Below are 26,739 nucleotides of genomic sequence, written 5' to 3' on the forward strand. Positions count from 1 at the left end.
AGCTTAGGTACTAAACCTCTAAAATATGTCGTTTTAACATGCTAAATATGCTCGGTTTGGGTTCACTTGGTAAATATATCATCCTCCATAACATTTCTTTCTTTCATTATCATTTTACCATCTCTGTTTTCTTTCCTCAATTATCGTTTATTACTTCACCCAAGTGAACATTACTAAACCCTAAACCCTAAATTTAAACCCTAAACCCTAAACCCTAAACCCTAAACCCTAACCCTAAACCCTAAACCCTAACCCTAAACCCTAAACCCAAATTCTAAACCCTAAACCCTAACCCTAAATCTAAACCCTAAACCCTAAACCCTAAACCTAAACCTAAACCCTAAACCCTAAACCTTATTGTGTCAATCTTGAATTTACATCTTGAAGTATTAACCGGGAATCCATTAACCGTAATCTTTATATAGTAAAACAATGTATTTTCAAGAGGTTTAGTACCTAAGCTTAGGTGGGGCTGTAATGTATATTCCCTTTTCCTATATATATATATATATATATATATATATATATATATATATATATATATATATATATATATATATATATATATATATAACCATTCATTTTATTCTTTGTGAAACCTACAGTTACCATAAATTACAAAAAAGATAGCCAAGAAAAGTAATTTTACAAATACCATTTTGCGAAATTAGTTATTTTATCATAGTCACCTCCTATTTTGGTCATTTTACAATAAGAAGAAGAGCTGCTCATAAATATAAAAACCACCCTGAAAAGTGGTCGAAATCAGGTCAAAAAAACATCGTTCTACAACAAAGCTTTGACTACACTATTCTACAACACATGATCACATGGAAGAGTCAACTAAATTTGCTTTTTAATACAGTTAACCTTAAGCTGAGATCTCATTTGTCAATCCAATCACTGAACAACAACATTATATAAATTGGCACATTAACTGCAGCAACAACTGAAATCACTCTGAAAACCCGAATCAACCTCCGAACCACCACTCTAACATTTGATGATTTTGTTTTAAAAGGTCCCAACTTTCCAGCACCATCTGTTGACCCAAGTTGACCACTTACATCTTGTGGCATTGTCACATTAATCTCCTGCAATATCTGCTTCTTTCCTACTGCTCGCATAGTAGCATTTCCCCTTAAAAAAAAAAAATTACTTACAATACTCAACGTCTCATAAAAACATGCTTCTGATTACATATCAGGAAACAGGTTTTAGAAAATTACCTTTCTACCCTCTCATTTGAACGTGTAGGCGTGATCTTTGAGGCTTTCTTGATTAAATGCATCGACCCTTCTGCATCCCAAACCATCTCATACTCACAGTTTTCATCTTCATCTTTCTCTTTGCTACTTTTGAAGATGCCTAACATATCACTCATCAACTCACCAATATGTAGTTGAATGTTCAACCCATTTGCAGGCCATAAGAGAACCACAACAAGAGTAACCACAAATAACACGATATACCTGAGATTTAAAGCAAACTAATTAATTATTAATACATGACAAAATCACAAAAACAAACAAAAAGTTATGGTTACCATATGTAAATGAAGAGCTGTGTAGGAAGAAAACACAGATGAGTTGATACGTAATCCCAGTCATTAGAAACTGTAACTTTACTTGCTGTTAGTAGCATGAAAGATGGATACAAGTTTCCTTGTTGCCAACTAATTGTCCCTAGAGTTTCCTACACAAATTTGTTTAATTCATAACATCATGACATCATACAGACACATACCCTTTTATGATTAGGACCATATATGATATATATACATACATACCTCTAATACAGGCCCATGTTCAGCTACATGAGTAACACTACACTGATCATGATCATGTCCAGACAAAACAAGTACCTGTTGCCACATGAGAAAACAGCTTAGAATTATAATGACATAATTTTTAATTTTTTGTTAATGGAATGAAGAGAGAAGTGAGAAGTTACAGGTTTGACATAATCCAATAACTTCTTTGATGTTTCTTCTGTAAGATAATTCTGATACACGATTTCATGGTCATCTGTAGCACGAGAAATTCTCTGAAAATGAAAAAGTGAGAGGTTAATAGAAGTAAAACGGATATATAGAAACAAATAGCAATTTGAAAGTAGTTATATTACCTGATTTATAATTGGGGAAGAACGTTGAGAACCACAGGAAGTTGAGTCTTGTCGAAAGAGTGGTATATGAGTTAATAAAACCCTCGGAGGTGAATGAGTTTCTATAAAAATGCAAATAATTTAAATTGAAAATTATAATATATACATCAGATAAAGTATTGCAATTTACATACATACCCCTTGATACGCTAGTTACAAACTTCCATGCAGCAGAGGTCTGGTTTTGTTGTGGATGACCTGACAAAAATAGAACCATCATTACATAAATTATACAAGAACCCTTTGTTTAATTTTGTAAACTATTCTTGACATCATATTATTTTTTCTAAAGTAATCAGGTTCGATAATAATAATTGAAAACTTATATACCATCAAGTGTTTGGGCATCAACAGCAACAAATTCCACTTTTCCTGCTGTGAAGTTATAGTTTCTTGAACCAAATACCTTTTCATAGCGATTAATTACCTATTAAGTAAATAAAGCAAATTATGAATCATGACACATGACCTTAACAATAATACAAAAAAAACATATATTCATATAAAAAAATATACCTGAGGCATGCGAGAGTGATAAGCTGCATAACCAATATCATGGTTTCCTGAAAGGAAGTATACTTGATTATTGGTTGCTCTTTCAAGATTCTTAAGGTCGAAAATATGTCTAAACCGATTTAAAGAATCCTGCCATCTGAAACACCCAACAAAAGATCAGCTTGAAAGCTTTTCATTATTATAACAATTTATAAAGATATATATGTGTTCTTTTTGGCTTACTCTTCATCGGAAAGAACAGGGCCACCATCAAAATAATCACCCAAAAACAAAATCATGTCAGGTTTGAAAGGTGCGATGGATCCCAGGATTGCTCGACGCATGTAGATGTCGGTATAGAATTGTACAACTTCCAGTGTCAGTGATTTAGGAGCTAAATGAAGCGATGTTCTATCCATTAGCTGTTAGAGACAATGGTATTGTGTTAAGGGATTTGTTGTGTAAAAATAAGTACGAGATTTAATCGAAATCATGAATACCTGTGGATCTGTCACAACTGCAATTTTTACATAATCACCGGGATTATCCATCTAAACAAAACAATATAAGAAAATGAGCAATTATTACTTTTATGAAGGTAGTGTTTATGGATTGAAGTACAGGGTGAGTCACATGAATGTATATAGAAACAGCAGACATCAGAATAACAAAGGATCGAAGAAACTTGAGTTGAGGTAAAAGAGTGTAAATTAAGAAAGGGTTGATCGAAGAATAAAAAGATGGAGAAATTACCGGAGGAGAAGGCCATGAGCAGCTCCAGTAAGAGGGTACCCAAAAGGCGAACTTCTCGCCGTAAAGAAGGGTAGCGACCCAGACGATGCAGAAGAACACCGTGAGATTGGAAATCATGTCTTCTCCGATGTGCAGCTGTAGCTGTAAGTTGTTCAGATGTAGTCGGTCTCCTTTGAGTTTGACCCATCTTCTTCTTCAGACACCATTTGTTGTTTTTTTACTCGATTTTACTTGTACTTCTCTTTTTCGATTATTTAGGGAAATTTTACCCTTTGCGTTGCTACTTGCTATTTTCTGTGACTTTTTATTCTGTGGATCGAGTTTTATTAGTAAATAATTGAAATTGATTATTATAAATTTTCGTATTAAGTTTTTTAATTTATTAACAAGGGTTTTCAATATATATTCATTTATTTTAGTCCCATAAAAATAATAGATTATTGTAGTGTGGCTTATGAAAAGTTGATGTATGAGTATAATTAATGATGTTTGTTGACATAATTTACAATATCTTACAAATATTGTCTTATATGAATAGGAAAATTAAATTGATTTCTATTTAATCCGTTTATTTCATCGTCCTATTAATTTAAGGATTGTCATGTATAAAAACATTAATTCTCTTTCTTCATCTCATCAATTGATTTTGACATCTGGCATGATCTTGTGAGTAGTAACATTTAGGTTATGTTTGGCGTACTAGCCGAAAAGCTAGCTGATAGCTGAAAAGCTAACTATTAAATAAAAAGCTAGCTGATAAAAAATAATATTTGGTAAAACTAGCTGAAAAGCTAGCTGAAATATATAAAATTACATAAAAGGACATGTAGGAGTATGTGTTTCTATAATTAATTAATGGGTGTATTTGGAAAATTTTAAAAAAGCTCCTAAAAAGCTAGTCTAAGTAGCTTTTCAAAAAGTTAGCTTATCAGCTAGCTGTGGCACGCCAAACACAACCTTAGTAGGAGGATATTTAACCTCTCGAATAATTATTATTATAAAATCCACCTCCTATACAAAGATTATCGGGCTCTGTTGTATTATTAAATCCATTATTCCATTCATTTTCCTAGTTGGTCTCGTTTAATACTCGGTAGATTTGCGCTTTAATTATTTTGCAAACTTTTTTATGGTAAGGCTAAAAGGTATGGAGAGGGGAAAATATGTGGGGAGGGACACAGCCCGCCTAACCCATTTAATTATATAGGTTATCGGGTTAGAATCAGATTTGCGTGTCACAATCGGGTTCATGCATTATAATCGGGTTCATGGGTCAAAATTGGGTTCACAGGTCATACTCGTTTAATTAAGGAAAATTATAAAAAAATTAATTGATTTTACATGCCTCGTTAGTTTTAGCACTTCACAACACCAAACTCACATTATTAGAGAGAGAGAGAGACTTACTGCCGGGAGGGGGCGGAGCGACGGGAATCACTAGTCACAGGAAGTCTTTCTGATGGAGACGTCATTGGTGTTGGTGTTGCGAACTACATGTATGCATCACCGATAGAGATGATCTCGATGAAACATGTTATTGCGTATAGTCGTATAGTGTTAAGTCAAGTTCAAGATTTAGGGCATAATGCAAATAAGCCAATATGAGAAAAACAATTGATGAAATATTAAAAATTGTTTTATTTAATCATATAATATGCGTGTCGGATTCATGTCGTGTCAAAAATGACCACACCACCCCTGATGAGGATGAGGTGGGTTGTGGGAGTTATGGAGCACCATCATCCTCATGCAGCGTCCCGCATTTAACTTCTTTTTGTGGGGGATATGAATTTTTATGGTGAATCCATTTCAAGTAAATACATGAGTCAAGAATGAATCTATGTCACACCCTCTAAATGATATTCTATATTACAAATATTGGATAAAAGATGAACTTACTCAGCCCTACTTGGTATTACATCAATTTTTTCTTGTTTCCATCTCGAGGATCATAAGTGATACATTAGGGTTCCCGAGAGAACACACTTGAAGGCTAGATGTAGTTTGAGTGTCTCGAAAGGGTGACATATAACTTATGACTAAAAGTGTTCATTTAATTTATAACAATTTTTGTTTATCTTTTGAATTTTTTTGAATTTTATTTCAGTTGATGTTACTTAATAAAAAAAATGTTTGTTTATTAATTAAAACATCTTTTAAAAGACACATGTTGCTTTAGTAATTAAAATACTTTTTCATTAATGTCTAAAATTTAAAACAGTTTTTTCAAAAATCTCATTTGTTTTGAAAATATACATAATTTTTGAAAATGCATTAACTTCGAAAGTATCAAGTTAAAAATCTATTAATTATTATGTCCTAGAAAAAACTATTTTTTAAAGTTTGTTGTTTGATTTTGCATTGAAAACGTGGCACACAACTACATTTCTAAATGACGTTTTAATAATGTATGGCAGGGGCGGATCTATATGGTAGCATGTGCTACCCCTCAAAATTTTTTGGGCAGTATAACTGTATAAGTAGCGGAGATGCATATGCTGGAAGAACACGATATGCTAACCCTAACAAACATCATGTGCTACCTTAAAACCCAAAGTTTAAATTGAAAAAAAGGCTAAAATCACAATAATTAATGTCTAATAGGCTTTGTGAATCATTTATTAGTGTGGGCTCTCAGTCAAACGCGACACGTAATTGGAAGGAGCGTGTGCTGCCTCCGCTAGAAGAAATCGTTGCCTAGAACCATTAGAAACTTATAAATTGAAGTCTCAGAACCCAAATCATGAAACAACTCAACAAATAAGTTTTCCTATTTTCCTTTGAAGTTTGGAATTGGGTGTGTAATTAACGAAAATCAATTTTTTAGCCCTCTGTTGAAAACGTGAAATTAGGTTTGCATTGAAATAAATTGTTTTCATAATTGTCTTGTATTCTTCCTGTTAGATGTTGTTGGTATTATGATAATGTTTTTTACATCTTCAAATTTTAAGGTAATCAGATTGGTTTTTTTTGTTTCTTTTCTCTTCTTGATTTTGGAATCATATACATGTACATGATAATTTTATAGTTCAGTTAATTTTTTTAATTTTGATTTTTTTTATACAGGGATAATGCTCACCATCATTGCAATATACTTAGTCCATAGGAAAATAAAAAAAAAAAGGGAACACACAAGTAAATATCAATTCAGATCTTTTTCTGTTAGAGGGCAAATTAGGAATTTGAGGAAAACATTTTTAGACCATATCCTATTTAGTATATGGAGAATAAGGGAGAGAGTGTGAATGGAATTATTTGTTTTCCTTTCCAGCTCTAAACATCCAGGACCATCTTCTTGATAATTAATTGTGAGCTTTGCAATCTTTTTATGCTTCAAGAAGACAATTTATGAATATACTAATTAGGTACTTAAGGTTATATGTTACTTATTAATTGTTGTTGAAATCAAGTTTACTAATATACGTAGTTACAAAATTTGCATAAAAATTCAAAAAAATCGAACACGTTTAACCCGAATCTAAAAAAAAATCCTATTATATAAAACGGGTTAAAAAAAATTGTGTTACCCCTGAAGTCTAGTTCTAGCTCCGCCACTAATGTATGGTGTGTGTGTCTATATATATATATATATATATATATATATATATATATATATATATATATATATATATATATATATACACACTAACCCCGCGAGCCATTTTGGTATAGTGTAGTTATTTTCTTGTGGAACAACCTAAAAGGTTATTACAAATATACCCTTTTAACATTTGAGTCTTGAGAAAATAATCTAACTTATTGAACTTCCTTTTTGAAGTCATCTTGTTTGTTCATCCTCTTTGGATTGATTTTCTATGTCTTCTTTGAGTATAAACAGAAAAAATAATAAACTTATTATATGTAACGCCCGTATTTCTAGGCTAGGCATTAATATTGACATAATGGTCTAGGTTAACCTTTGTAACTCATTTTGAAGAAATGAAAGAGAATTATGTGAATATTATGTGAATTATGTGTTTTATGCTTAATTATTAGGGTTTAATTAATTAAGAATAAAAATGAGCGTCAAAAATTAAATTTTAGATAAAGCCGATATCTATTAAGAAACTTGTAGTGGGCGTGACAAAGATTACGGATATATAAAGAATGCCGAAATCCGAGTTATAACGAATAAGTTATGACCTGTCGAAATTTCACGATAAACCGGCACGGTGCCGAATGTCGTAAAAAGTGAGTTTTTGATAAACTACTTTTTGGCCTTAGTGATCTAAACAAAACTCGTAGTGTTCGTTAAACCGAGAGTATGTATAAAAAGAACGCCCAAATCTGACTTCGTATAAGGAAGTTATGATTTTTCGAAGTTTCAGCTTAGCAGTAGACAGCTAAAAACTCGAATTTTAGATCGAGTGATTTTTAGCCGACACAACCTAAACGAGAATCGAAGGTCTCGTCATTAGTAGCACAACGGTAAAAAGTCTGACGAAAACGGACGTCGGATGAAGAAGTTATGAATTTTTAACGGATATCCTGTCCCGGTCTGTTAAAAATAATAATATAAAAATCAAACTCAAAATTAGCCGACGAAGTCTAAACGAAAGTTGTAGAGCGTAATTTTACCTACGCGTGCATATAAAGAACGTCAAAAACGGAGCTCGTATGCGAAAGTTATGAATTTTAGAAGATTTTGGCACAAAATTCGAGAAATTTCGCATGGATGAGCTTCACCCGGAAATGCCACGCCACCTTCGCTCGTAGCACGCCACGTGTCCGAATTGCTGAGTCACCCGAGGCCAGCTGGCGAGGCGTGTCGCTTCCTGATTCGACCGAAGTCTCGGCCCTCGCACATCCGACGCGTGTACGGTGACGCTTCGTATCCGAGCTTCGCAGGTCCAATCCGAGGGCGCCCCGTGTCCGACGCGTGTCTTCCTCCGGATCCGAGCACGTGGCCTTCGCTGCTGCTGCCACCTGCCTCGCTGACTCGCCCTTCTGATCAACCGACTTCGGACCTCGCAGCCTATAAATAGAAGGCATGCGAGCCTTCCCGGGTAATTTTGGGAAATTGCCCATTTTTACCCCTTTTTGAATATTTTGGTTATTTTGACCTCCCCCGATGCTCCGAGATCATTTCCAACGCCTGGAACACGTCCCGGAGTGCCCGAGAAGCCCGGGAAATTTATTTTTTCGGTTTCGAAGCCCGACCCTCGCAGAGCCCGGTTTCTCAATAAAACTCCCGGTTTTATTAGAAACGATCGTTTTAGGAAACGAATTGCTGCCCGATTTTCATTAAATCAGGTGAGTGTATAGTCACTTTCACCTTACACATAGATATGAAGTATTTACCTTAAAATACATGTTATGTGTAAATATATTAATTGTTTATTTGAGGTGACTGTTGAATTGATGTTTTATACAAGTTTTAAACTGTATATATATATATATATATATATATATATATATATATATATATATATATATATATTATCTACAAATATGTTGGGTAAAACATGGGTAGATGAATTAGATGATGTGTGATGAAATAAAAGTGATGAGAGGTATCGATGTTTAAGATGATCTAGTCATCTAGCAGAGTATAGACAACGGCCACAGACTATTTTAGATTTTCCAGTGGAACGTTAGTAGACTTGTAATCGGTACGTATGTTTGAACTATATGTTCATTAGGTATTTTTGAACTATGTGTTCATCCATTAGTTCTTCCTTTTGACACTATGACGTGTCGGGGTACGGGAGTGTACGGGAGTACTTTATCAGTATTTTCCCTATACTTTTATTTGGAAGAGCTTTGGAGTCTTTGTTCTTTTATGAAGTGATCGGACGAACTTCATGAGTTAGTGATATAGATTATGAATTAAATAGTTGGTGTGTGATAAAATAAAGTGATGAGAAGTCTCGATGTGATTTGAGATTCAGTCATCTAGCGGAGTTTGGATGACGACCACGGACTTTCTAGACAGTCCAGTGGGAAACATTAGCAGGTCCGCAACCTGTAGGTGTTAATGGACTAGAGTGTTCATTCCCTGTACTCTATTCCCCTCATGATTGCCTTTAGTGCATGTATGGCTGGGGAAACCCCTTAGTATGTTCATCAGCTGTATGGAAAACCCATTGACATGTATTGCGGGGGGGGGGGGGGGGGGGGAACCCGTTGGAAATATCGTCGATGAATAAGAGCTATGGACTTAGCATATGGAAAACCTATTGACATGTATTGCGGGGGGGACTCCAGTGGGAAATACTGTCAATAAATAAGAGTTATGGGCTTAGCACATGGCAACGATGTGACTTCATGTCTTATTTGACATAAATTACAGAGGGAAGCAATGTTGTCACTTTATAGGTTGTTTTATGTTAGGATGTCTTGTTTGTTTTATTTGACATAACTTGTTGAGGAACCCCCAAAGCAATGTTGTCACCCCTAGTGATAATCCTTAGGCTAGGTCCCTTATGATAGTTGTTTTAGGGACGTAAAGTGAGGATAATGGGAATGGGTAATTAGGGTTATTTTGGTTGATGGAATTAATAAATTTATTGTTGATTGAGAACTTAATAAGTTTATTATTTATTGTGGGTTGAAAACCCTATATGCTCACCAGGCTCCCAAGCCTAACCCACTCAGTTTATTTGTATCACAGGTATCGATACGAAGTTGCTTTACACTGAGAGATTAAAAGAGAAGTAGATCACTAGTGTAAATGAATGTAAGTTTTGTTTATGCTTATGTTTTTGTATTGACAATGACATCCCAATGGTTTAAGTGAATAAAATACATTTCTTTGGAAATGATTTGATAACATAGTTATCATGTTTATCTGGGAACAAATTCCGCAACACTTTTAATCAAATGATTACTCTGAAATTATTTTAAAAACATAAATTAAATCGGTCTTTTCTGGCCGTGAAATTGGGGATGTCACAGTTGGTATCAGAGCATTAGTTTAAGCGAACTAAGAAATTGTAGGATTTCTAGACTTAAACTTAGAATGCTAAGTGATGATTGTGAGATGAGTGTCTGCCATATTTTAGACACGAGCACTAGTTTATTTTAGGAAAGATGCCTAAAATGCTTTTATGTGCTAAATGATATATGTTTGTCATATATGCTATTATTTGTTCGGATCTATGGTCTGTTGCTGACCGGATCTGGAAACCTTATGTGTGTAGGATTCTAAGTGTATGATTACGAGATTAGAACTAACATGTAAACGTTTCGAAGTGATAAGGAGATTTATACGTTTATCGTAAATAAAGCTTTCATATCTTAAATTCTCGCCTGGTACACCGAACGTCTGCTTGGGTGTACAAAACGTTATGGTGAAGACTCGTAGAGAATTGAGTAGATGGAGGAAATGAAAAGCTTATGATAGTGAATGATACCTATCAGAAGATATCGTAAGAGTGTCTGCCACATAACATAACCAAACAGAAACATAAATCACATTCATAATGTCAGTCGGAAACTATTAAGCGTCTGTAACATCCGGGATTTATCAGGTATTATATTTGTTTTTATTCAAGTCTTAATTATGAAATGTGGGATTTTGGGGGCGGAGCGTACGTTGGGCGTATAGGGTGTACGCACGGCGTACGCATATGAGGCGCAGATCGGGGGAACCCCATGCGTACGCTGGGCATAGGGTGGCCAGATGCAAACCCTAAATTTTAGGGTTTGCACCCTATTTAAACAACTTATAACCTCCAAAACCCTTATCCTCCCAGCCTCCCTTGTCCTCTCAGTGCCCAACTCTAACCCTAACCCTCTTGTTTGTATTTTGGAGCTTACCTTGAGTTTTTGGTGTAATTTTGGTGGTTTTAAAGAAGGAGTTTGAAGAAGGAGCAAGAGTGTGGAAAGGGTTTGTAGATCTAGAAGTTTGGCATCATTTCTGACTCATTTGAGGTATCAAGATTCAAACTTGACCATTGCATGCTTAGTTATAGTTTTGGGGTGTTTTATGTGATATCTTGACTCCATAGTTGAGGTTTCTTGTGTCCTGGTAGTTTCAGCCTATATGAGTTGTCCTTTTGAGCTCTTGGAAGTATTTAGAGTCATAAAAATCAGGTCTTGATGGTTAAGCCACAACCATGTAAGTGTTAGATGATCACAAAGTATGTTCAAGGACTTAAAGCATGTCTTAACCCCCATCCATGCATGCAAAGACATAAAGTTTGTAACTTTATAGCTTAGGACGTCTTAAAGGACCTGGATCTATGTTTTGGACGTAAGTACTTAATGGATTAAGTCACAAAGAGAGCTCTAAGGAAACTGGCCAGTACGATGGGCGTACTCCTGGTACGCTGCGCGTACTAGGTCAATTTCCCGCTTCTGGTCAAGGCCAGCGTACGTCGGGCGTACGTGCCAGGTACGCCAGGCGTACGCATACAGAGTGGTTAACATGGACTTTTGGGCCTTAGAAGATTGGACCTGGAATTGTTGAGCCTCATGGCCCACTGTGGAGTAAGGCCTCTGGGCCTAGGACTGAGATTTATGGTATTGGGCCTTATTGGGCTTTAAAGCTTATAGTAATGGATTCCGGTCTTAATTTAATTAAGAGTTGGGCCTTGGGAGAAAGAGGCCCAATAGGCCAAGGATTAGGAAACCTTGCCTTGGGACATGAATTAGAAGTTTGGGCTTTAAGGGAGTCTATTTGGACCCAATGACTGGTTAGGGAATTTATTATGCTTTAAGGAGAGCAGTTAGCCAGCCGAGGAGTACGATTTCGGCATACACAGTGAGGTGAGTCTCCCTTCGTAGAAACCGTGGGTCGAAGGCACCAATGTCGGCCCACTAGTATGGATATGACTTAGTAATTGTCTTTGTGATAATCATTAAGATGGTATGTATTGTTTGAAGCTTATTTATGTGGCAGTAGTAGGGGTGAAATAGACCCCGTAATCGGTTGGAATAAAATTGATGGGTAGGTCGGGCACCCAGGTATGCCTGACAGGAGTAGGTCGGACACCCCGGTATGTCTGACATGGGTAGGTTGAGCACCCAGGTATGCTCAGCAGGGTAGGTCGGGCACCCAGATCTTCCTGACAGTATGTTTATAATTTGTATGTGGTATGGTGGGGGAAACTCACTAAGCTTCGTGCTTACGGTTTTCAGTTTCGGTTTCAGGTACTTCCAGCGCGAAAAGGAAAGGGCCAACTTGATCACATCGCATCACACCACGATTTTCCGCATTAGTGATTTTGGGATTATGACTCTGATGATGATTTCATATGTATTATGGATTGCACAACTAAATTATTTTATGTTTTCATGGTTTTGGAAAGAATGAAATGGTTTGCTTTATGATTGTTAAACTTAAAAATGAAATTTCCGGGTTGTATTTTTAAGGGTGTTACAACGTCCAAATACAAAAACCCTAATTTATCATATTTAACAAAATACGAACAAATATGACCAAAGAACAAAAAAACCGACAAAAAACTAAAAGAAAACAAGTGGTGTTCCCTTATAATATTGATGGGTTTTATGTAAAACAAATAAACCAGAAAACAATTCCTAAGTTCACATGCAACCTACTTTGGATCTATGTTTTAACTATTGAACATACAACTTTGAATTGCAAAACAAGAACCCTAGAGGAGGAGGCTATTTTCGAAAATAACAAACTAGGGTTTAAGAGTTACATACCTTTCAATTGTTATAGTAAACAATTGATAATCCTCTTGATCTTGATCTTCTTGGAAGCCTAGGACCACAAATGTAATGCCTCTAATGGAATCACACCCAAGAACTAGCAAGAAGGAAACTAGAAGGATAGAGGGTAGAGAGAGTATGCAATTTCGGCCCTAGGGTTTCTTCAAAGAAGTGGTGACCGATTTTGAGAGCTGGGAGGCTCCTTATATAGCTGAGGGATCTAGGGTTTAGGGAAAACCCTAATTATCCTTTGCTTAGGGCCTTATCTGGACCCCTTGGACGAAATCTCTAGGGTTTCCCCTATGGATTTCGTCCACCTCCTTCCAAGGGGGTTCTGGATCCTTCCACTCAACTATTAGTTAATTGCAAACTAGTCCCTGCACTTTATAATTAATTCTTTTAACCCCAAAATTAATTCTAATTAATTTCTGGCTAACTATTAATTAAACATAATGATTTCTAATTAATATATTAATCTTTTAACATATTAATAAATCATTTATATTAATTTATTAATCTTATAAATTAATATCTCTCCTTTCATAATTTCCTTGTCCAGTTGCTAGGTTGAGGGCAACCCAAAAGGACTGTGCTGCTATCAATTGAAGTACATACCAATTATAGTTATGGGCTTAGACACCTAATCCAACAAATATATGGTCGAATCACGCATGGAAAATGCATGTCCGGTGCTAGAAACGTTCATCTAAGGACAAAAAATTCACCAACCCTCTCATGTTTCTTTTCATTTTTGTTTATGCAATTAGGTGCTCTAAATTTGATTTGCACCAAAATCAAATTTTTCAAAAGTTAGTATTACATTAAAATAGTACCAATTGGATGGCTCTAAGACGGGTATTGGGTGTTTTGGTTCAATCAAAACACTTAGATTAAAACCAACATAGATTAGAATAGGACACATTTATATTTGAGGTGTTAACATGGTCGTTGTAGATATAAATTGATGGGTTTTATGCATAAGAACAATCTTATGTGCTCATACAAACCCTAATGCTTGGATCTAGGTTTCTCTATTGTATATGCAATGAATCCAAGACTTATAAACCCTAATCTAGCATACATGATTTCGAAATTAGCTAATTACATCAGATCTAGATGTTTACCTCTTCAAATAGTAGCTTGAATCTTCTTCTCTTGAGCCTAGAGTCACAATTGTAACTCCTCTAATGGATCACAAACACCACACAAGCAAGAAGGCAATTTTGAGAGAGAGGAGGATGCTAATTTTCGGCCTAGGGTTTTCTCTTGGGAACAAGTGGCCGAAAATTGCATGCAAGGGTCTCTATTTATACTATAGGCTGCTAGGGTTTCAGTCTAAACCCTAATGAACAGCTTAATGACCAAGCAGCCCAAGGAACCTTCTGGAATAGGGCCCTTGGACGAAAATATGATGATCCTTCATCATAATTTCGTTCCCCCTTAGTCCATTAGGTTTCCCAGCCCAAAACTCAGCTATCACACACTTGACAGTTTAAGTCCCTTTATTTAATTAATCTCTTTTAGTCACCAAATTAATTCCTAATTAATTTATGACTAATACTAATTAAATAAATATGATTTCTCCTTTATATTATTCTTATAATATATTAATAAACCATAATATCATCTCTCTTTCCTTAAATTATCTTGTCAAGTTGCTTTGGTGAAGGCAACCCAAAAGAACCATGCATAATCGGGTCAAGTACATACCAAATATAGTTACGGGCTTAGACACTAATCCAACAGTCTCCCACTTGGATAAGTCTAGTAACTATATCTCACATACGACTTCAGGATCCGATTAGCAATCGTAGCTCTTATACGCTTTTGTCAACTCTGATCAAAATCATGTCCTTCAGATAAGGGATCGTATAATCCTCTGTTCTAGATATCATGCCGACAATACTTATTGTCCAGCATTTTGTTTCTCGATCTCTGATTCGTTCGACATAGAATTCAGTTGAACACATCAACCTCATCCTGACCGGGCCCGACACATAAGTCAAACCAAATCATCGAGTGGCCAAGATATCGCTTTTATACTCTTAGAATAAAAGGAACAGAAAAACTTCGACTTATATGCTTTTACTATCTACTAGCTAAGTTACACACAATAATACGTTTTATAACATCAAGTTACTGATGCGTTTTCGTATTATCAATGCATAATCAACTAGCAAACAATAACCATATCTCTAGGTTTAAAGATTATATGATATTATCATCTTGCGATCACTTGTGATAACTTTCATGAAGTGATACTAGCAAGTGCGGGTTTATTCCAATGCTCAAAACATATTTCATAAGCACTCATAAACTTTGTAGCAAATCTTTGCTATGTCTAAAACCTTTTAGACAATCTACAAACAAATTTATGACAATCTTCTTTCATATCTACTTCCAACACATGAACGATTGTGGACTGTTCGAATAATCCTATTATTCAGGAAGTCAAAACATGCAAAATCGAAACAATAGATAAATAATCAACACAAGATAGAAACTTTCTTATAAATAACACACCTTTATTTAATCATCAAATATTGAATACCAAATTATCCATTACAAGTTTCCTAACTATCTAATCTAAACTAATATCGTCCTTTAGCCCAGCGCTCCTAGCGTGCTTCAAATGCTTGACCCTACTCAGTCCCTTCGTAAGGGGATCTGTTGGGTTATCTTTTGACGATACCCTCTTCACAACGAGGAGTCCCTCTTCTACCCGATGTCTGATAAAATGGTATTTCCTGTCGATATGTCGAGATCTGCCATGATCCCTTGGTTCCTTGGTCAAGGCAACCGCTCCTTCATTATCACAGAAAATTTCCATGGGCTCCTTTATGGATGGCACAACTCCAAGGTCTCCTATGAAGTTCTTCAACCATATAGCCTCCTTTGACGCCTCGCTTGCCGCAATGTACTCTGATTCGCATGTTGAATCAGCTACGGTCTCTTGCTTGGAACTTTTCCAAGTCACTGCTCCTCCGTTCAGGGTAAAGACCCAGCCTGACTGCGATCGGTAATTATCCCGATCCGTCTGAAAACTAGCGTCACTGTACCCTCGCACCCTTAAGTCATCACTCCCACCGAGGACTAGAAACCATTCCTTGGTCCTTCGTAGGTACTTAAGAATATTATTGACAACAATCCAATGCACTCTACCAGGGTTCCCTTGATATCTGCTGACCATGCTCAAAGCGAAGGCCACATCAGGGCGAGTACAGGTCATAGCGTACATAATCGAGCCAACAGCGGAAGCGTAAGGTACTCGGCTCATATCAGCTATCTCTGCCTCTGTACTCGGGCTCTGAGTCTTACTCAGTTTGGTATTGCATTGAATTGGCAACTCCCCTTTCTTGGAATTTTCCATACTAAAACGTTTTAGTACATTTTCCAAGTATGTATCCTGACTGAGTCCTATCAGTCTCTTACTTCTATCTCTCACTATCCTTATTCCCAGAATATATGCAGCCTCTCCGAGGTCCTTCATAGCGAAACACTTCCCAAGCCAGGACTTGACCTCCTGCAAGGTTGGGATGTCGTTTCCTATGAGTAGTATGTCATCGACATACAATACGAGGAATCTCAATATACACCCACTGGCCTTGACATACACACATGACTCATCTTCGCTTCGCAGAAAACCAAACTCTTTGACCTTCTCATCAAAACAAAGATTCCATCTGCGAGATGCTTGCTTCAATCCATAAATGGATTTCTCAAGCTTGCACACTCTACTTGGGTGCTTCGCATCGACAAAAACCTCTGGTTGATTCATGTAAACATCCTCAGCCAACTTCCCATTTAGGAAATCGGTTTTTACGTCCATCTGCCAAATTTCATAATCATGAAACGCAGCTATTGCGAGCATTACCCTAATAGACTTTATTTTAGCAACTGGCGAGAAGGTCTCATCATAGTCAACTCCAGGAGTTTGAGTAAAGCCCTTCGCGACCAATCGTGCTTTATAAGTGTGCACTTTCCCATCCATGTCTGTCTTCTTCTTGAAGATCCACTTGCACCCGACTGTCTTACGACCTGGTACATTATCAACCAAATTCCAAACTTGGTTGTCATACATGGACTGAATCTCGCTGTCCATTGCCTCTTTCCATTTAGCAGACTCTGGGCCTGTCATGGCTTCCTTATAGCTATTAGGTTCGTCCAGATTTACTAGTGTACTATCACTAATAAACGTATCCCCGTCAGTAGTAATATGGAAACCATATAACTGAGGTGGAACACTAACTCTACATGAACGTCTAAGAGGTAAGGACTGGTCAATTGGTTCAACAGGAGTTTCCTCCTCAGGTTGAGCGCCAGTGTCAGAGGTTCCTTCATCTCCTGACTCTTGAAGCTCTTCAAGGTCAATCTGACTCCCACTGTCTCCTTGACTTATGAGTTCTCTCCCTCTGAAAACCCCTCTCCTAGCAACAAAGACAACATTGTCACTTGGTCTATAGAAGAGATAGCCAAAAGACTTCTATGGATAGCCGATGAAATAACACTTCTCGCTACGAGGTTCTAGCTTGTCGTGAGTCTCTCGTCTTACGAAAGCTTCACAACCTCAAACCTTGATATGTGCTAACGAGGGAGCTTTCCCTGTCCACATCTCGTGAGGTGTTTTGGCAACCTTCTTGGTGGGAACTAAGTTAAGGATATGGGCGGCAGTCTCTAAGGCATACCCCCAGAATGAGATTGGTAACGAAGCACGAATCATCATAGAACGAACCATGTCCAACAAGGTTCGATTATGTCTCTCAGCCACACCATTCAATTGTGGCGTTCTAGGAGGCGTCAATTGCGAAACTATTCCGCATTCTTTTAGATAGTCGTGAAACTCAAGACTCAGGTATTCTCCTCCTCGATCAGATCGAAGCATCTTGATTTTCCTGCCCAGCTGATTCTCCACTTCATTCTTGAACTCTTTGAACTTTTTAAAGGTTTCTGACTTTTGCTTGATTAAGTAGATATATCCATATCTGCTATAATCGTCTGTAAAAGTCACGTAGAAGCGACAAGCATCCCTTATGGTGGATCTAAAGGGTCCACATACATCAGTATGTATGAGATCCAATACACCCTCACCCCTTTCACATGTGCCAGTAAAGGGTGACTTGGTCATCTTCCCAAGTAAACAAGACTCACACACGTCATCGTCTCTAAGGTCGAATGACTCCAAGACTCCATCCTTTTGGAGTTGGGCTATGCGTTTCTTGTTAACATGGCCAAGGCGACAATGCCACAAGCATGCTTTGTCCAAACTTGTGGACGAATCAATATTCAAAACATCATTTCCTAAATTGTCTATAATTAACACAGATTCATAAATCCCATTACAAGGTAATGCATTGAAATAAAAGACACCATTCAAATAAGCATTAATAGAACCATTACTATTATCAAACGAATATCTGAAACCTTGTCTAAACAATCCATGAAAGGAAATGATGTTCCTTGCCATATCTGGCGAATAGCAACAATTATTTAAATCTAGTCCTAACCCATTACTTAACACTAAGGAATAAACTTTGATCTTGGTTACTGGTGAAGACTTCTTGTTTCCCATGATCAAGTTTATCCTTCCATGCTCCACTTCCCTACTTTCTCTTAGCCCCTGCAAATCAGAACAAATATGGTAGCCACATCCAGTATCAAGGACCCATGAAGTAGCAAGTGATGAGTTATTAGATTTAATTAAATACATACCTGCAAAGGTGGGCTTTATCTTCTCATCCTTAATATCCTGCAGATATTTATGGCAGCTTCGTTTCCAGTGGCCCTTCTGGTGGCAATAGAAGCACTCTGCTTCCTTGGGGTCAGAAGAGGGTTTAACAGAACCTGCTTTGGTCCCACTAGAAGAGGAACTATCTTGGTTCTTACCCTTTTGGTGGCTCTTAGAAGGAGCCTTCCTCTTTTTACCCTTTCCTTAGCCAATTGCCAACACAGGAGCAGCTACAGTAGAGGATGATGCAACAGATTTGTCCTTGAGGTTGCTCTCAGCTGTCCTCAGGAGCCCTTGAAGTTTACTCAGGGTGACCTCTTCCTTATTCATGTGGTAGGTCATTCTGAACTGGTTGTAACAGGAAGGCAAGGAGTGGAGGATGACGTCGATAACCAAATCCTCATCAAACTTAACATTAAGTTTGAGAAGACGATCAACATACCTTTGCATTCTTTGCAAATGAGCGTTAGGGATTCTCCATTCCCCATCCTAGCAGTGATCGTGTTGGTAATGATCTCATAGCGCTCTTGCCTCGCGCTCTGGCGGTACCTGTCCAGCAAATCTTGATGCATCTCATATGGATACATATACTCATAGGACTTTTGGAGTTCGAGGTTCATGGTGGCCAGCATGATGCAATGAACTTTCGTCGCATCACGCTCGTGGGCCTCAAAGGCAGCCATCTCTTCAGGAGTAGCTTCTTTTGGGTTGATTTTTTCTAGTTTCTCATCGAGAACATATTCTTTGTCCTCGTAACGAGTTATCATGCGAATGTATTTCATCCACTCATTGAAGTTCGACCCATCAAATGTCACCTTTTGACACAGGTTCATCAACGAGAATGACCCAGAAGTGTTGTTGTTTGCGTTTGCGTTAGACATCTGAAATAGAAAGAAACAAAGTTTGATTAGAAATGAATCCCCAATTAAACACCCAAATGAGAAATTAGGGCTAGGATCCAACAACATTATTTACAACTTAGAAAAGGGATGCCGTAATCTAAAAGTAAATAATTTGAAGGTAAGTGAATGACGATTCACTAATTTTCACCATGAAAAACGAAATAGAGATTAAGTTTTAAATGTATTTGAAAATTCCTAGATTTCTTTTGAGATTCATTGAACACTTCAATGGCATGTTTAAATCTCGATATACACTTCAAATTTGCGACTGGGATGCCGAGGATCGCAAACAAGTTGTGAATAACCATGCGAATCAACATGGTGCACCCAATGTCTCTATCACCTAATCAATGTGCCGGTTAGCCACGCACGCTCCATTGATCTATGATAAACATCGAGCCACCCTTTGTCACCAATGTCAATCCCAAATTAGTGTGCCGGTTAGCCACGCACGCTCCACTAACATTTGACAGGGGTACAAAGTGTAATTCCATGGAATAGCATCATTTTCACATTTTTACCCTAAAGTAACTAAAATTGAGAATTTATAAAACAATGTAGTTACTTTAATATTTCCATTATACTTATAATGAGGAATTAAGTGTCCTATCCCATCCGTTCGGCTAACGACCCTCCACCAGTCAAGCAAGCGGTGGGTGTGAGTGTACACCCATTAAGCGCCATTTTATAGGCAGCAACCTTATACTCACCTTATAGACTGGCTTCGTGAATGAGCTCTACTAGCAATAAGACTAACTTATTCTTATACATATATATATATATATATATATATATTAATCTTGTAATAGATAGAGTATAAGATTGAATTTTAAACTTGTAAAATTCTAAGGGTTGAAATTTAAATTTTTCAAAATTAAACTTTTAATCAAAAAATAAATTTCAAAACTTGAGGGCAAGTTTTGAACTTTTCAAAACACAAGGGATCAAATAACAAATAATATAAATCAAACAATTAATTTAGTGATTATCTATATTTGACCTAATCCAATTTTAGTCACAAGATAATTACCAAATAATTTAAATAATCCATATTTATCATATAAAGAAACTATTATTCAAAAGATTTGGAATTATCTTTTGTTTTGGTAAGGATAATCATTTGCATACAATAAAATTAAGATTTTATTATCAAAAAACGATTTTGGCATCAATCCTATAGCAAAACAGCAAGTAAATCCCGAAACATACTCTGTTTGACTCCCGGACTCGCCGAGTCAATCCTGAACTCGCCGAGTAGGGCCAACTCGCCGAGTCCAGATACTGACTCGCCGAGTTGAGTCGGGCAGAGGCAAGAAAAACGATTTTCAGCAGAAAAACGACAATTGCATCACATACAACAGAAACCAATCAAGGCTCTGATACCACTGATGGGTTTTATGCATAAGAACAATCTTATGTGCTCATACAAACTCTAATACTTGGATCTAGGTTTCTCTATTGTATATGCAATGAATCCAAGACTTATAAACCCTAATCTAGCATACATGATTTCGAAATTAGCTAATTACATCAGATCTAGATGTTTACCTCTTCAAATAGTAGCTTGAATCTTCTTCTCTTGAGCCTAGAGTCACAATTGTAACTCCTCTAATGGATCACAAACACCACACAAGCAAGAAGGTAACTTTGAGAGAGAGGAGGATGCTAATTTTCGGCCTAGGGTTTTCTCTTGGGAACAAGTGGCCGAAAATTGCATGCAAGGGTCTCTATTTATACTATAGGCTGCTAGGGTTTCAGTCTAAACCCTAATGGACAGCTTAATGACCAAGCAGCCCAAGGAACCTTCTGGAATAGGGCCCTTGGACGAAAATATGATGATCCTTCATCATAATTTCGTTCCCCCTTAGTCCATTAGGTTTCCCAGCCCAAAACTCAACTATCACACATTTGACAGTTTAAGTCCCTTTATTTAATTAATCTCTTTTAGTCACCAAATTAATTCCCAATTAATTTATGACTAATACTAGTTAAATAAATATGATTTCTCATTTATATTATTCTTATAATATATTAATAAACCATAATATCATCTCTCTTTCCTTAAATTACATTGTCAAGTTGCTTTGGTGAAGGCAACCCAAAAGGACCATGCATAACCGGGTCAAGTACATACCAAATATAGTTACGGGCTTAGACACTAATCCAACATAAATATCCACAAATTGGTACTGATTAAGTTACCACATCTACACATCTACCTGTTCAAATATGCGGTACTTGATCTTCGTTTAACAGTAGTCCAACTAAAGCTTAAAGTTATTTATCTAGTTTCATCACTCCAAGCACTTAGAATAACCAAGAAAACCCCTTTAGATTACCCTTCAAAATCATGGATATGTAGCATCTTGGATTTCACGGGTAAAGCACTTTAGGTCCTATTTCATGCAAAGGACTAAGCGGAGCCCAAAAGGCTCATTTTTCTTGCAAGAAAATAATTGATTGCCTTTTTTAGGCCAAGCCAGTTTCCTTTAACAGTAAATTACACCAATCGTCCATCGTGCATATGTCAGAAAGCGTGTTTAGTCCCTATTTTCAAAAATTAATTCGGATCGTCCATCATTGGCTTAAAACTTGCACGCTTCGTCCCTAATATGCATTTTTGTTGTGAATGTAGCCCCTGCCAGATCTAAAATGATCATAATGCCCTTTGTGTATTTCTTTTCCATTTAATTTAACGTTATTATTATTTTATTTTTTTTAAATGGTAAACATATCATGCCTACCCACCCCCACCCTATTTGTCCCTTCCCAAATCTCCATCTGCCTCACACGAACGCACTCCCCTTAAAGTAAAAATCTGGCCACCGGACCACCACCTTGCACCACCACCGGAAAATGGAAAACCGTCAAAAATCTTCACCCCATTTCTCTCTTTCTGTCTCATACACCTGGATCTACCTCTTTATAACTTCACTAAAAAAAACCCAAAATTCTCGTCAATCCCAAACACTAGTCCCAAATTCTCATTAAATCTATTAGCTTTAACGGAACCAATTCAATCTTTTACCTGGCCTATAGAGCAAATTAAGATCAATCCGATCAAATCTGATTCCAAGACCAGGAATCTTATTATTGATGATCTTGAGATAAATCGCTTCATCAGGCTGGACACGAAGCACGAGCTCATTTGTAGCCTTCTCCAAATCCATTCAAAGTTTTGTTTGAAAATATTACCATGAACACGTCGATTGAAGCGTTAGGAAGGAGGAGACACATTTGGTGACCGATTAGAAGGAAAAGAAGAACATGGGTTGTAACACAAAGCCTTGTTAGCGTATTCTCTTGCCACTTCATCCACCACTTTATCGACCTTGATTTACATCAGATTTACAGACGATGAGGGAACAAGATATGAGCTTGAAAGTGGGGGCATAAGGCGAGGACTTCTCTGCTCCGATTGCCGGAGAAAGGAGGAGGAACTTATGTGGTCTCCCTGGAGAGTTAGGTTTTGGGTGGTTGTCGGTAATGGTAAGAATGAAGGAAACGAAAGAAACTAGGGAAAGGGAAAGAGGGGGGGGGGGGGGTTGGTGTGTGTGTGTGTGTATATATATATATATATATATATATATATATATATATATATATATATATATATACAAGTCTAATGATTAACAGATAAAAGAAAATTTAAAAAGAAATTAATAAGAGCAAACGAGTCTTTTTATGTCTAGAGGGATGAAGTATGCAAGTTTTAAACAAAACGAGTGACGGTTCTAGTTAATTTTTGAAAATAGGGACTAAACACTTTCTGGCCTATACACGAGAGACGATTGGTGAAATTTACCATGCCATTAATCCTGATGAATTGTCACTTAATCTTCCGTTATTCCTAAGTACTTTGACCTTATAGTCAATTATAAGTACTCAATAAATACTAGACAACTAGAAAGGTGACCCCCGCGTTGCGGGGGTCGGAAGGTGTCGTTTTTGTGTGGAAGTATAGTACATTGTTCTAATTGGTAGCTACAGTAAAGTATGTTGCTATTGTCTACGTTTCGCCCATTTACAAATACACAAATATGTTGTAGTATGCTATAATATAATGACCCATTTGTGTTGCAAAGTAAATACCAAGTACGGCAGCAACACCCTGTTAAAAAAAAGTAAAGTATTACCTCTCGAATATTAAATAAACCAATGGCTAAGGCTAGGTTATGGCAATACGAAGACCCTATAAAACAAACATAAGCAGTATAAAAATATGGACAATGTTTCAATACAATTTTCTAAAAATCAGTTGAGTATTAGTAATCGTATACCTACAAATCAACAATACACACACTTTCGGTAATGGATCAAGTAGTATTGATGCGAAAAAACGAAAAAAATCATCTTTTGACCAATTTACCAATCAACTTGCATCAGCTCCTTTTACCCCAGTAGAAACGTCATATGTTCTTCCTCCGTCCAGGGAACTCCTGCAATTCCATAAACAACCGTCTTATACTGGTATCACTAATAATAACAATACGAATAATGTAACTGGTACGACTTAAAAGACCAAACTCTAAAATTAACAATTTTGATTGAATTTATGGCTTGTTCTGTTATGCATCCGATTTTTCTGTAAGAATTTTGTACATAAAAAGGGAAGTTTAACAACATTAATGAATGAATATAAACTTGAAAGTGTTTATATTAATTCAAATTGATACAGGGAATTCCGGTAGAACAATCAAACCAAAAAATAATGGAAACAGATCAAATACCAAATACAAATAGTGCTCAAAATTACTTACCTTGACTGAGCTCAATGCCAGGTTTACCAAAAGAGACTGAGCAAGGCCTTGTTCCTCATATGTCCAACGTTTCAGTAGCATGTGTGCCTAAATTCATTTCATACATATCATCATGTCATCGTATTTATAAAAAATGAAAATCATAAAATAGCTGATGAAAAAATAGAAAAAAAATCATCTGCGGTTGCGAATGTCCAACATACTTGCATTAATCGAACTGGCATGAGTATTTCAAAATAACGGGATCCATCTAAGGATCCAACATATAACACCTTCCAAAAAACATCAGGGGCTTAATTCGAGTGGTTTGAAAGATGAATGTGATTGTCACCGGAGCAAACGAAGTTGGTTTTGGAAGTGGCAAATTGGCTTTGAATATTCGAAATTGATGTTTTCAAGTGGTCACTCCCTCTTAATCCAACACCACCAGTGCCCTGTAATTAGCAAGCACAAATTCAGTAAGCCCTAATATAAAATAGAATTTCAGAAACCCTCACCTTTGACTTTTGGGTATTTGAAGTAAGTTTCCTCTCTTTCCATGGTAAAATACTATGTTTTGAATTTTGACCAATATACCCTTGCAAAACATAAGGATCCAGATCCTCTTTATGAGACATTCCAACATCAGATTTTCTATAACTATAGTAAATACTTTCTCATAAAGATACCCTCCTGTGTAATTTGCAAATGACTTCCTAAAACTAACATTGTTTTCTTTATTCTCATGTGGGATTTTTTCTCCGAAATCAGAAAGGGAATCAGAATCTGAATCAAAAGGGTAGGTGTAATCACCCTCTCATGTTACTCATTCTATTACTACCAAGTAATTAAAATTCTGATTGAAATGTGTCAATGTAAAAAAAGATTCTAAAAAAGGAAATTAACATATCTAGCAACACCAATGTAAAGATTATGATAAAAAAAGACTTTTCCAAACTTTTTGCCTCAAATTATATTAAAAATAAAAAGTTTTAAGCATTTAGACGGAAATGACACTCCAATGAATAGAATCTCAATTCCAATTCCACATAATCAAACCAAATTAACTAAAAACCGAATATAAACCAAACCAAATAATCTCAATTCCATCAATGGTCGCTTAAGTGGGCAGTTTGCTAAGAGAATATAATATTTCTTTAATGTGTTGGGTATGTATAAGATTTTGATGCCGATATCAATTACAATTGCTTCTATAAAAAAATTGAATGGATTAGTAGTTTTAGTGTAAAAAAATGTCAAAGATTTAGTAAAAATGATACAACTTACCATCAGAACTTTCTGCATCTAAGATTAGATCAAGTGCAAATCAAAATAAGGAACTTGAATGCTTAACCCACAGAGGTTGAAATCACCTTGAATGTAGTCATCATCAACTTCCATAAACCCCAACAGGCTGTAAAAAATATCACACAAAGTTTCAATCTACAATGAAAAGCATATCAATTTGGACAAACATAAACATTTTTTTTTATCCTTTACCTGTAGTAAGCGGAAAAAAATATAGTAAAGGACAATCTGGTTCAAGCATTTCATCAAGCAGCTGGGATACATTGTGAAACTCAACTTCAAAACTCAATATCAACTGGGTAGGGCATAATTAAATTTCATGTGTAATTGGAGACATGTTCTATTAAACTGTAATGAATTTCACCTTACCTGTAAGGAAATTGAGTGACCTACTATCTATTAATCTAGTCACACGCTTCAATTTTATTAGCAAGAGCAATCCTGCCAGTATTTGGTTTCCAGGTCTTCAAAGAGACATGAAGGGTAGAATAATGTCGGGAAACTGAACAGGGTAGGCCATCTGATTTCGGATGAATAAAATCGGAAGCGACCAAAAGAAGCAATGAAAATTACCTTGTTGCAAGTAGCTTTGATGGAACCGTCACCGCCAAGAACGAAAACCACCATGAAGTCTTCAGGCTCAACACCTAAGATTGTTAGCTGTAGTGAGGCGACGGAATTCCACCAAAAGCGGTGGTAAACAAAGAGGCGAGAAAAGGGAGTCGGGAATGGAAACGGGGAATCCGGCGGCGAAACCATTGCAATCGATCCTTCCCTCTGTGACGGTCGAAAATGAGGAGTGGGATGTAGAACAGTGGGAGACGGCGGTGGAGAGGCTGGGAATGATTTTTGAGACGAAGGGGAGGCACAAAGTCGGTGGAAGGGCATGGATTAATGAGAAATGGGTGGAAGGTTCTCAATTGCGGTGGGAAGGATCTGGAAACACAACCATGGTATAGAGGATAGTAACCGCACGGCAGGGATTAATGAGAAATGGGTAGAAGGTTGTAAGTAGAAGGGCTGAAAT

At 36.7% G+C, this 26,739-nt stretch overlaps 2 protein-coding genes across 20 annotated transcripts; both read right to left on the reverse strand.

The window, feature by feature from the left end:
• Positions 1-712: 712 nt before the first annotated feature.
• Positions 713-3,685, reverse strand: LOC145117114 (Calcineurin-like metallo-phosphoesterase superfamily protein). Its single transcript, XM_079053422.1, has 12 exons — positions 3,415-3,685; positions 3,162-3,212; positions 2,905-3,083; positions 2,683-2,818; positions 2,497-2,593; positions 2,305-2,364; positions 2,128-2,228; positions 1,954-2,046; positions 1,790-1,864; positions 1,547-1,695; positions 1,230-1,472; positions 713-1,140 (listed from the first exon to the last, which is right to left on the reverse strand). Exons 1-12 carry the CDS (start codon positions 3,529-3,531, stop codon positions 885-887), a joined length of 1,557 nt encoding a protein of 518 aa, XP_078909548.1. The 5' UTR covers positions 3,532-3,685; the 3' UTR covers positions 713-884.
• A 14,749-nt stretch (positions 3,686-18,434) lies between these two features.
• On the reverse strand, positions 18,435-26,739 carry LOC145117118 (uncharacterized). 19 transcript variants are annotated; one of them, XM_079053430.1, is made up of 9 exons: positions 26,286-26,728; positions 25,905-25,965; positions 25,778-25,818; positions 24,629-24,859; positions 24,426-24,512; positions 23,950-24,104; positions 23,802-23,857; positions 18,748-19,644; positions 18,435-18,655 (listed from the first exon to the last, which is right to left on the reverse strand). In XM_079053430.1, exons 1-4 carry the CDS (start codon positions 26,598-26,600, stop codon positions 24,719-24,721), a joined length of 558 nt encoding a protein of 185 aa, XP_078909556.1. In that variant the 5' UTR covers positions 26,601-26,728; the 3' UTR covers positions 18,435-18,655; positions 18,748-19,644; positions 23,802-23,857; positions 23,950-24,104; positions 24,426-24,512; positions 24,629-24,718. The 19 variants fall into 19 exon arrangements, 8 of the variants coding, with proteins under 8 accessions (XP_078909556.1, XP_078909553.1, XP_078909560.1 ...); XM_079053427.1 differs by having other exon boundaries at positions 18,436-18,655; positions 23,946-24,104; XM_079053434.1 differs by lacking the exons at positions 18,435-18,655; positions 18,748-19,644 and adding an exon at positions 24,923-25,002 and having other exon boundaries at positions 23,578-23,857; positions 23,946-24,104; positions 26,286-26,739.

This window comes from Lactuca virosa, chromosome 5 (assembly GCF_052849685.1).
Source record: "Lactuca virosa cultivar CGN04683 chromosome 5, Lactuca_virosa_CGN04683_v6, whole genome shotgun sequence".
In the NCBI taxonomy this organism is placed as follows: Eukaryota; Viridiplantae; Streptophyta; class Magnoliopsida; order Asterales; family Asteraceae; genus Lactuca; species Lactuca virosa.